Source organism: Sinocyclocheilus grahami, unplaced genomic scaffold (assembly GCF_001515645.1).
Source record: "Sinocyclocheilus grahami isolate Dianchi unplaced genomic scaffold, SAMN03320097.WGS_v1.1 scaffold252.1, whole genome shotgun sequence".
NCBI lineage: Eukaryota > Metazoa > Chordata > Actinopteri > Cypriniformes > Cyprinidae > Sinocyclocheilus > Sinocyclocheilus grahami.
The window spans coordinates 1177087-1191512 of NW_015505431.1; the positions used below are offsets into that span (position 1 = coordinate 1177087).

The window sequence follows — 14426 nt, forward strand, 5'->3', positions numbered from 1 at the left end:
AATGCTTCATACTGATGCTGCACTATTGGGAAAAACATTTAAAGTTTGACTTTCACAGATTAAAACTGATTGGCTTTAGAGGAGGAGCTCATTTAGTTCAATAGTCTTAGGTTGAACTTCAATACACGACAGCATCACTAACTTCACTAATGATGAATTACTTACAGTTTCAAGCCTTCTAGTTCTCTGAGAATCAGAATTCGGCATTTCAAACTACTTTGCAGATGTCTTGTAATGTTTGTGTGAAATCTTACCGACATGGCAGTATCCTGACAACATCATTAGGTTTGTAGTCTTCAATACACACAGCGCAGTTATCAAAGCCCCACTCGGTTTCCTAGAAACAGCGGGTCGATAAATAATGCTGTGAGAAACCACACCTGGGCGACTGTATGTGTACACTTCCATGAGATCTCCATTAGAGCTAAAGCAGCAGACAGGAACATACAGCCATAAAACACAGCAGTCAGACTACAGATATGATATCACACATTTCGATCGTTTATCTTCAAAAGTGACACAATCCATTTTACACTGAGGTCAGAAATTAATACTTTTATCCAGCAAGGACACATTAAATCAAATGTGATGGTAAAGACATTTAGAATGTTACAAAATATTTCGATTTCAAATAAATGCTATTTGTAACTTTCTTTTCATTAAAGGATTCGAAAAAATGCATCACAGTTTACACAAAAATATGAAGCAGCATGCTTTTTCATTAGAACTATGGCATTATTCCTTTGAGTGAATTGCTTAAAACATTTCACAAAACTCAAATACCAAGACATCTGCCAAAAAACACACAACGAACCGAACCTTGTCACCCTTCCTGATGGTCCGCACTTGTAACTTGCTTATGGCCTTTTTTGCAGCATCGCCCAATCGCCTCTGCAAAAGACAAGAAGCATGCTGCACTGAAATGTCGGATTTCTGATTTTTCTTTGCTGTCTTAATGCATGCTGTGTAAAATACAAGCGTGACTGTACTGCACCTGGTTGTGGTCGCGTGTGTTTGCGTAGCGGAAGCGCTGGATGTAGTAGAAGACCAGCCAGGCCAGAGAGATGATCATCAGGACGATGAAGGAGATGGAGACGAACACCACGGAGGTGCGGCTGACGTATTTCTGCAGGTTGCGTGTGCCTATGGTGATGTGCATGGTCACGGTTATGTTCTTCTCCAGCAGGGCCATGATCTCACGACCTTTGGGCTCGGGGATCATGATCGCCACCACATCGCCGGTACCTAAACCGATGATGACGGGTTCAATTCTCAAATGATTGACGCAGATGTCATACTTCACCAGCAAACCGTCAGCGGTTCACTGTCATTCCGTGTCAAATCTAGCTAAGCTCTACTCTAGACTCTGCTCGAGTCGTTTGATCTCTAGAAAAGCCTTCGCTTGCATTTCCTGAACAGATCTGCAAAGCTGATGTAACTAAATACAGAGAACAAACACACAGGCTGGTCACGTACCTTCCTTAAACTGATACCATTAACAAGACATACTTCATTTGGCTGGATTCTGCTTCACTGAGTCACAGAAAATGAAGAAACAGAATAAATGAATAAAAGAAAACTCTTTTTTTTGTGTTATTAAGAGTATTTCCTAAAACTTCCGCTTCGCATCTGAGAAAGCCAGTCAATTCATCCTCAAAATCAGCACAAGCTGAACTGAGTTGTAATGCAGCCAGATGGTGCATTCGATTAAAGCATTAATAAACATTAACATCTTACGTCTGGGCTGAAGAATTCAAGCACATTCAGATGGGATGAACTCTGACATACTTACAGTGAGTTTCCCACAACAGCACCATTTCAGATCTCTGATTCCCACAGCAACAACAACACTGTAAAAGCCCAGGCCAATTTCTGGTTCCTCCTCGGGCACATTTCCATTACTCAATGTCAACAAAGAAACCAAAAATAAAACTATGAACAATGCACTTGACCAGTGCCGAGTACCACCAGCCCTCTCCATTTACAAACAAGGAACTGGCTGAGCTCAGGATCTGAGAGATGAATTACTGCGCTGCCTAGTTCAGGATACAGTGATTAATGTTAATGTTAACACTCTTTTGGAGCTTCATCAATAACAACATGACAGCAGCAGGTCAGCAGATCAAAACTATGCATGAATGTAGTCAGTTTCAGACTCTGACCCACTTCAACCCTTAAATGATAAACATATGAACATTTTAGAGGCTAAATAGGGAGGTTAAAGACAGTTCACCCAAAAATGAAAATTCTGTCATAATTTACTCACCCTCCAGTTGTTCCAATCTGTATGAGTTTCTCTCTTCCGTTGAGCACAGAAGAAGTTGATGGTACCCATTGACTTCCACAGTATTTCTTTCCCTACTATGAAAGTCAATGGGAACCAACAACTCAAAATTCTTCAAAACAGTATAATTTACAGTGAATAACCGTAAATTGACATTCCCAGAATTCCCTGAGTTACATTTCAAATTTGATATTTTTTTTGTTGAAATAACTGTGTTTCTTAGTTTTTTCTTATCAGTTTTGTATATTAGGGTTGTGTGTAACACCTAATGTTGTTAAATGAATGTTTATTGCATTATTTCAGTTTCATGTGCGTTACCATGATGGTGTTTAGTGTTTGTGTGAATGACACTGTGCACCTTCTATATATATGTTATTATTTAAAAGCTGCTTGTGATGGGCTTTAGTTCATCGTGTACTATTGAAGTACTGAGTGTATTACAAAAGTACAAAACAGATTTCAGTACTTCAATAGGTTGATATATTAACATTATATCAGCTAATGAAATTACGGTATTTAACTGTAAATGTAAGTTAAAACCTCAAATGTTGCTACAGTATTTTTTACTGTAAAAATTTTTTTTTTTTTTTTTTTTTTTTACAGTGTAGCAATAAACAGAATAATTTCATTTTGAGAGAACTTTACTGCCTATTTTCCAGCATTGCTTATTTCAAAGGTAAAATACAGTTTACAAGACTCATGTAGTGATGAATAAATGATGACAGAAAAATGTATGGGTGAACTGTCCCTGTAACATTGGAAAAAACACAGCAGCTTTAACCATCATATGCAGAATAATCTGTCTGGATAATGTCTGACTGCTAGAACTCAAAAACCACAAAGAATTCATGAAACAAAGGGTCAAGAGACAAGAAAGCGGTGGGGAAGTGAGAGAAACAGAGAGAACAACAGGCACTCTTGATCAGACACAACAGCATGTCCTGACCATGAGTTCTGCAAATGCAAGAGAGATTCTTGTGGTTGAAATGGTTTGAGCAATATAACAACCCCCACTAATGTTACCAAACCGAAACAAGATGTTTGAGAAAGTTTAAAATGAATAGTTCACCCACAAATGCAAATTAACTGAAAATTCACTCACCCTCAGGGCATCCAAGATGTAGATGAGTTTGTTTCTTTGGAAAATGTAGCATTACATCACTTGCTCATCAGTGGATGATCTGCAGTGAATGGGTGCCGTCAGAATGAGAGTGCAAACAGCTGATAAAAACATCACAATAATCCAGGAGTAATCCATAATAATGCTTCCTCCAGTGAAAAAGTCCATCCCCTGTTACTCCCTCACATCAAAATCCACCAACATATTTGTTGAAAACCGCTTTAGCTTGTAAACAGTAATGATACAACTTTTTTAATGGAGAAAGCAATATTATGCATAGAGAACTCGTATTTTTCCGGAAGCAATGATCGTCTGGAGTGGTCTCAATTACTTGTGGATTATTGTGATGTTTTTATCAGCTGTTTGGATCAGACACAACAGCATGTCCTGACCATGAGTTCTGCAAATGCAAGAGAGATTCTTGTGGTTGAAATGGTTTGAGCAATATAACAACCCCCACTAATGTTACCAAACCGAAACAAGATGTTTGAGAAAGTTTAAAATGAATAGTTCACCCACAAATGCAAATTAACTGAAAATTCACTCACCCTCAGGGCATCCAAGATGTAGATGAGTTTGTTTCTTTGGAAAATGTAGCATTACATCACTTGCTCATCAGTGGATGATCTGCAGTGAATGGGTGCCGTCAGAATGAGAGTGCAAACAGCTGATAAAAACATCACAATAATCCAGGAGTAATCCATAATAATGCTTCCTCCAGTGAAAAAGTCCATCCCCTGTTACTCCCTCACATCAAAATCCACCAACATATTTGTTGAAAACCGCTTTAGCTTGTAAACAGTAATGATACAACTTTTTTAATGGAGAAAGCAATATTATGCATAGAGAACTCGTATTTTTCCGGAAGCAATGATCGTCTGGAGTGGTCTCAATTACTTGTGGATTATTGTGATGTTTTTATCAGCTGTTTGGACTCTCATACTGACGGCACCCATTCACTGCAGAGGATCCATTGGTTGCTGATGGAATGCTAACTTCCTCCAAATCTGTTCCCATGAAGAAACAAACTCATCTATATCTTTAATGTATTAATGAGTTTTTAATGTTTTTAATGTTTAATGAGTTTGGGGAGAACATGAGCTTGACTGTCATGATGATAACAATAACAATAATAGACAAATGTCCCAAAAAAGCCTCACTTTCTTTATACAAAATCAAATTTTCCCTTATGATTTTGGGTTGCAGTGTGACCTGGACATGTTTTTGTGAAAATCATCCATTGCTGAGAAAACACAAAACGAGCATGAAGTAACCTGCAGTGACTGCAAACGCATTGAGTAATCATGTCGCAACTCAAGTAATAAACATAATCCTTAGTTGCTTCAGAGTTAGTCAAGACAACAATCTCAGAAAATATATGTGTAGACCAATACATCTTGATTATTGTAATATATGAATCATACAAGTATGAGATAGTGGAGTCAAGAGAAGAGTGGACGGTTGGGAAATGTTCGGAAAGTCTGTGCAGGAGGAAAGTGAGATGTTGGGAATGTCATTAATGTGCAATAATATGCCTTGTTTTTAGCATGATAGTTTTACTTTTTTATGCATTACAACAATATCATTTATTGTTGTGAAAACAATGTTAAAAAGCAATGCAATAAATAAATAAAGTAACTAATGGAACCTTATTGTAAAGTATAACAACATTTTTTTGGTGTGAAATATAATGCAATATGAAAATATTGATCCAAAGATGCAAAGGAGGCTTGATACTTTGCAAAGTATGTAAATAGACCATGCAAATCTCAAGAGTTTAATGGGTTTTTTCACATCAGGATACAGTGCATCATAGATGTTAACTATTAATAGTGCAAACAAACTGGTCAAGCTTGAATCACACAACATGGATCATTGGCCATAATCACATGTTGGTGCATTGATGTGATATCTTTGTTATACATTAAAGGATTAGTTCATCCAAAAAGCAATTCGGTCATTATTTTATTCACCCAAATAACCATCAATACAAGTTTCTTTATAGTTGACCCAAAAATGATAATTCTGTCATAATTTGCTCACCCTCACGTTGTTCCAAACCTGTATGCATTTCCTTCTTCTGTTGAACACAAAAGGCAATGTTTTGAAGAATGCTGGTAACCAAACAGGTGCCGGTAGCCATTTATTTGCATAGTATGAAAAAAAAAAAAAAACTCAAGTCAATGAAGAACTCACATTCTTCTAAATATCTTCTTTTGTGCTCAGAAGAAGAAAGAAATGCATACAGGCTTGGAACAACTTATTATACAGTGAAAGTGGGTTTATAAACTTGGAATACAGTGCACAACTTTAATGGTCAATTAATGAGCAAATGCACAAGAAAAGCATCTCATCTTACCGTGATGTGGCATAGTAATGGTCTCATTGGAGTTGCTGGAGCCCACATTGAAAATAACCACAGCGGATGCATTGAGAGCAGCAGCATATCTGATCTTCTCCCTGTAGGTGCAGTTTCCTATGGCTATCAGTGCTATCCATGGGATGCTGGGATGGGGAAGGGGGAATTTAGTGTTACTGTCACACACCTGTCTGTCCTGCAGAAGAGATGGTATAAACACAAAGCCCCTGGCATCTCTTTTAGGTGAGTGCTCCCCATATCTGCCACATTCACTCTTGTCTGTCTTTATTTCAGATGTGACTGGATCCAGGTAAGTGATGTTGACAAAGGCAGTGTACCATTCCTCCTTCTCTGCCACTGTGAAGTCCAGACACAGCAAATGCACGAAGCAAAACGACAGCAGCCATGTAGACAGGGCAAGACTCCGGCAGGCTTGGGTTAGGGACATTGCCATGTTTTCAGAGATGATGCCAAACTAACTGTTTTCACGCCGGGGAGCGTCTTTATCCTGCCTATTTTTCAGTATATGATTACGATCCTTGAATACGGCATCACTTGGCAACCCCACAACACAATTAAAGCGCAGTCAGAGCGAAACATCTACCTGTCCATCACCGTCGTCCTTTAAAAGTGGCTTATAGATGCAGTCCACCACCGTGACGTGTCACCCAGCAGCATTTGCGCTTGTTGTGACGGTGTCGGATGCGAAGGTTGCCAGATATTGTTAAACAAATGGACTGTAGAGGAAAAATGCAGTTGTTGAAGAATATCACAATATACAATGCTATATTAAGCAATAAGGGACTCAAAGAGCGTAATAAATAAATAAGTAAATCGGTTTAATTGAAAGGAGAATGTTGGCGTGTGCACTGATCAGTGGAACTATGAACTACTACTACTAAACACACACACACACACACACACACTCACACACACACACAGACACACACACTCTCACACACACACACACACACACACACACACACACAGACACGCACGCACACACACACACAGACACGCACAGACAGACACGCACACACACGCACACACAGACACGCACGCACACACACACACAGACACGCACAGACAGACACGCACACACACGCACACACAGACACGCACGCACACACACACACAGACACGCACAGACAGACACGCACACACACGCACACACAGACACGCACGCACACACACACACAGACACGCACAGACAGACACGCACACACACGCACACACAGACACGCACGCACACACACACACAGACACGCACAGACAGACACGCACACACACGCACACACAGACACGCACGCACACACACACACAGACACGCACAGACAGACACGCACACACACGCACACACAGACACGCACGCACACACACACACAGACACGCACAGACAGACACGCACACACACGCACACACAGACACGCACGCACACACACACACAGACACGCACAGACAGACACGCACACACACGCACACACAGACACGCACGCACACACACACACAGACACGCACAGACAGACACGCACACACACGCACACACAGACACGCACGCACACACACACACAGACACGCACAGACAGACACGCACACACACGCACACACAGACACGCACGCACACACACACACAGACACGCACAGACAGACACGCACACACACGCACACACAGACACGCACGCACACACACACACAGACACGCACAGACAGACACGCACACACACGCACACACAGACACGCACGCACACACACACACAGACACGCACAGACAGACACGCACACACACGCACACACAGACACGCACGCACACACACACACAGACACGCACAGACAGACACGCACACACACGCACACACAGACACGCACGCACACACACACACAGACACGCACAGACAGACACGCACACACACGCACACACAGACACGCACGCACACACACACACAGACACGCACAGACAGACACGCACACACACGCACACACAGACACGCACGCACACACACACACAGACACGCACAGACAGACACGCACACACACGCACACACAGACACGCACGCACACACACACACAGACACGCACAGACAGACACGCACACACACGCACACACAGACACGCACGCACACACACACACAGACACGCACAGACAGACACGCACACACACGCACACACAGACACGCACGCACACACACACACAGACACGCACAGACAGACACGCACACACACGCACACACAGACACGCACGCACACACACACACAGACACGCACAGACAGACACGCACACACACGCACACACAGACACGCACGCACACACACACACAGACACGCACAGACAGACACGCACACACACGCACACACAGACACGCACGCACACACACACACAGACACGCACAGACAGACACGCACACACACGCACACACAGACACGCACGCACACACACACACAGACACGCACAGACAGACACGCACACACACGCACACACAGACACGCACGCACACACACACACAGACACGCACAGACAGACACGCACACACACGCACACACAGACACGCACGCACACACACACACAGACACGCACAGACAGACACGCACACACACGCACACACAGACACGCACGCACACACACACACAGACACGCACAGACAGACACGCACACACACGCACACACAGACACGCACGCACACACACACACAGACACGCACAGACAGACACGCACACACACGCACACACAGACACGCACGCACACACACACACAGACACGCACAGACAGACACGCACACACACGCACACACAGACACGCACGCACACACACACACAGACACGCACAGACAGACACGCACACACACGCACACACAGACACGCACGCACACACACACACAGACACGCACAGACAGACACGCACACACACGCACACACAGACACGCACGCACACACACACACAGACACGCACAGACAGACACGCACACACACGCACACACAGACACGCACGCACACACACACACAGACACGCACAGACAGACACGCACACACACGCACACACAGACACGCACGCACACACACACACAGACACGCACAGACAGACACGCACACACACGCACACACAGACACGCACGCACACACACACACAGACACGCACAGACAGACACGCACACACACGCACACACAGACACGCACGCACACACACACACAGACACGCACAGACAGACACGCACACACACGCACACACAGACACGCACGCACACACACACACAGACACGCACAGACAGACACGCACACACACGCACACACAGACACGCACGCACACACACACACAGACACGCACAGACAGACACGCACACACACGCACACACAGACACGCACGCACACACACACACAGACACGCACAGACAGACACGCACACACACGCACACACAGACACGCACGCACACACACACACAGACACGCACAGACAGACACGCACACACACGCACACACAGACACGCACGCACACACACACACAGACACGCACAGACAGACACGCACACACACGCACACACAGACACGCACGCACACACACACACAGACACGCACAGACAGACACGCACACACACGCACACACAGACACGCACGCACACACACACACAGACACGCACAGACAGACACGCACACACACGCACACACAGACACGCACGCACACACACACACAGACACGCACAGACAGACACGCACACACACGCACACACAGACACGCACGCACACACACACACAGACACGCACAGACAGACACGCACACACACGCACACACAGACACGCACGCACACACACACACAGACACGCACAGACAGACACGCACACACACGCACACACAGACACGCACGCACACACACACACAGACACGCACAGACAGACACGCACACACACGCACACACAGACACGCACGCACACACACACACAGACACGCACAGACAGACACGCACACACACGCACACACAGACACGCACGCACACACACACACAGACACGCACAGACAGACACGCACACACACGCACACACAGACACGCACGCACACACACACACAGACACGCACAGACAGACACGCACACACACGCACACACAGACACGCACGCACACACACACACAGACACGCACAGACAGACACGCACACACACGCACACACAGACACGCACGCACACACACACACAGACACGCACAGACAGACACGCACACACACGCACACACAGACACGCACGCACACACACACACAGACACGCACAGACAGACACGCACACACACGCACACACAGACACGCACGCACACACACACACAGACACGCACAGACAGACACGCACACACACGCACACACAGACACGCACGCACACACACACACAGACACGCACAGACAGACACGCACACACACGCACACACAGACACGCACGCACACACACACACAGACACGCACAGACAGACACGCACACACACGCACACACAGACACGCACGCACACACACACACAGACACGCACAGACAGACACGCACACACACGCACACACAGACACGCACGCACACACACACACAGACACGCACAGACAGACACGCACACACACGCACACACAGACACGCACGCACACACACACACAGACACGCACAGACAGACACGCACACACACGCACACACAGACACGCACGCACACACACACACAGACACGCACAGACAGACACGCACACACACGCACACACAGACACGCACGCACACACACACACAGACACGCACAGACAGACACGCACACACACGCACACACAGACACGCACGCACACACACACACAGACACGCACAGACAGACACGCACACACACGCACACACAGACACGCACGCACACACACACACAGACACGCACAGACAGACACGCACACACACGCACACACAGACACGCACGCACACACACACACAGACACGCACAGACAGACACGCACACACACGCACACACAGACACGCACGCACACACACACACAGACACGCACAGACAGACACGCACACACACGCACACACAGACACGCACGCACACACACACACAGACACGCACAGACAGACACGCACACACACGCACACACAGACACGCACGCACACACACACACAGACACGCACAGACAGACACGCACACACACGCACACACAGACACGCACGCACACACACACACAGACACGCACAGACAGACACGCACACACACGCACACACAGACACGCACGCACACACACACACAGACACGCACAGACAGACACGCACACACACGCACACACAGACACGCACGCACACACACACACAGACACGCACAGACAGACACGCACACACACGCACACACAGACACGCACGCACACACACACACAGACACGCACAGACAGACACGCACACACACGCACACACAGACACGCACGCACACACACACACAGACACGCACAGACAGACACGCACACACACGCACACACAGACACGCACGCACACACACACACAGACACGCACAGACAGACACGCACACACACGCACACACAGACACGCACGCACACACACACACAGACACGCACAGACAGACACGCACACACACGCACACACAGACACGCACGCACACACACACACAGACACGCACAGACAGACACGCACACACACGCACACACAGACACGCACGCACACACACACACAGACACGCACAGACAGACACGCACACACACGCACACACAGACACGCACGCACACACACACACAGACACGCACAGACAGACACGCACACACACGCACACACAGACACGCACGCACACACACACACAGACACGCACAGACAGACACGCACACACACGCACACACAGACACGCACGCACACACACACACAGACACGCACAGACAGACACGCACACACACGCACACACAGACACGCACGCACACACACACACAGACACGCACAGACAGACACGCACACACACGCACACACAGACACGCACGCACACACACACACAGACACGCACAGACAGACACGCACACACACGCACACACAGACACGCACGCACACACACACACAGACACGCACAGACAGACACGCACACACACGCACACACAGACACGCACGCACACACACACACAGACACGCACAGACAGACACGCACACACACGCACACACAGACACGCACGCACACACACACACAGACACGCACAGACAGACACGCACACACACGCACACACAGACACGCACGCACACACACACACAGACACGCACAGACAGACACGCACACACACGCACACACAGACACGCACGCACACACACACACAGACACGCACAGACAGACACGCACACACACGCACACACAGACACGCACGCACACACACACACAGACACGCACAGACAGACACGCACACACACGCACACACAGACACGCACGCACACACACACACAGACACGCACAGACAGACACGCACACACACGCACACACAGACACGCACGCACACACACACACAGACACGCACAGACAGACACGCACACACACGCACACACAGACACGCACGCACACACACACACAGACACGCACAGACAGACACGCACACACACGCACACACAGACACATGAACACATGAAAAGATATAATAAAATATTTACAAAAATGTGAGGGGTGTACTCACTTCTGTGAGATACTGTGTATATATATATATATATATATATATATGTATGTATATTCATTTATTTATTTATAATCATTTTAAGGCTTTCAAATAAGTTCAGTGCGTATTCTCCTTTAAAAACTGAATATAAAAACTATATAGAGTAGAAATTTGAAATGATCTTCTGAAATTCGTATTTTTCTCAGGCTCAGAACCTATTCATTGCCATTAAAGTGAAATTACTAAATCTATACATAGGAGCCTGATAAAAATGCTAATTTTAAGAAGAATATTAAATATATAATATTTAATATTTCTTTGTTCTTTTGCGAGATGACCCAGACATACTTTTTTAATTTCTTTGCAGTTTTGCTGCAAGCTGCCTTTCTAATTAGTACATTAATTAGGGATGCACCGATATGAAAATTTTGGCCGATACCGATAACCGATTATTCTTTATTTTTGAAAGCCGATAACCGATATGTTGGGCGATAAATCTATATCCAAATTGTTATATACTTTTTGAGAGCCTGATTACAAAAAAGGTCTCATCATTAAAAGCCACATCCCAAACACTTCAACATAAGCAGCCTAGTTTGAACGGTGTACGTTTTAAAAATATTTTTACTTTCCCATTACCAAATTTAGTCATAAAAAAGTCTTACAAATAAATAAAATAATGCATAAATAATGCAAACAAGTCACTGGACATCATTACACGTGTAAAGAATCAAAATGAATGCGCCACAGATCAATAAAACAGAATATCCTCTGCACGGACAATAATTAAATTATTTTAATTACTAAACCATATTGTTGATGAAAATAATAAGAGAAAAATACAAGTGGTTGTTGTTATTAATAATGTATCAATGATTTTGAAAAAGTAACAAATTAATACCACTGTTTTAAATAGTAGCCGTTGAGCTGCGCGTGCTGAAGCTGAAGAGCTGAATGAACATGGTAAACTGAAGCGTTTTGCTGGCAGCTTATTTAACTCAAGGAAATGCATCCTGAGATTAATATTAATACAACATAAACATAATATTACAACTTATATGTACAAAATGATGCAGTTATTGCGTTCTATAGTCAGAATGTGTGATCCTGTTGTGGATGCGCTCTTCCCATATCAACGCGCTGAAACACAGCAACTAAACCCAAAGAATGCACAACGTTTTATTATAATAATGTTCTCATTAGAATGTTATATACACAACATTCCCAATCATAGTTATTAATGTTGTGCACTGCTGTCTGAGCTGCGTGCGCTGAGCTAAAGACGATCACCGGTAAACTGAAGCGCTCTTTTAACTTAACCAAACGCATTCTATATGAGATAAATCAGATATACTTCAAATAAACACAATATTACAACGTACAATTGCACAAAAGGCTGCAAACGAACAGCGCGCATCTGAAGTGTCTCTGAAGGAAATAATGCATTATTTATCGGCTTTAAGATATCGGCCAAATTTTCTTATCAGGCCGATACCGATAACAGAAAAAATGAGCATTTATCGGCCGATACCGATATGGCGGCCGATATATCGTGCATCCCTAACATTAATGCACAGACCTAACCTTTTTCTTGAACTTTTTTTTTACTTTTTAGGAATGTGATAAGTGTCAAAGGTAATTTTACTTATTTTGCACTCAGAATTGTTACATTACCTTTCCATAATATTTCATAGAATTATTATCTGTTGGCAGGCGACAAAAGAACAGGGCATTCTGCTATTTCTGCGCTTCAGTGCAGAAACTTCCCATGTGTGCACAGTGTGGTGAGACTTCCTCCTCTTGAACCCCAACGTGCCCTCCACACTTATGATAAATTGACCCTCATTGTTTTCCTCAGAGAGAGTCTGCTTTGTCTGGGAAATAACTTGCATGTTGCTCAGTTTGATATTAGATGCCTGTCCAAACACACAAATAACTAATGATAACAATACAACCAAATCTGCCACTCGGGAATAGAGCGCTGCTGCTCGGTTTGCAGGTGAAGGGCCGTTTCTTCAAAGCACAGCACATAAAGGTTTCAAAGACGGGGCTT

At 45.4% G+C, this 14426-nt stretch overlaps 1 protein-coding gene across 1 annotated transcript in view; it reads right to left on the reverse strand.

The window, feature by feature from the left end:
* LOC107598546 (RING finger protein 150-like) overlaps nucleotides 1-6416 on the reverse strand; it is an 11013-nt gene extending 4597 nt beyond the window's left edge. Inside the window, exons 1-4 of the mRNA XM_016289919.1 lie at nucleotides 5764-6416; nucleotides 995-1245; nucleotides 820-891; nucleotides 255-337 (exon numbers count right to left, since the gene is read on the reverse strand). Coding sequence (XP_016145405.1) covers nucleotides 255-337; nucleotides 820-891; nucleotides 995-1245; nucleotides 5764-6217 — 860 coding nt within the window. The 5' untranslated portion in view covers nucleotides 6218-6416. The remainder of the gene's footprint in view (nucleotides 1-254; nucleotides 338-819; nucleotides 892-994; nucleotides 1246-5763) is intronic.
* Nucleotides 6417-14426: the final 8010 nt, after the last annotated feature.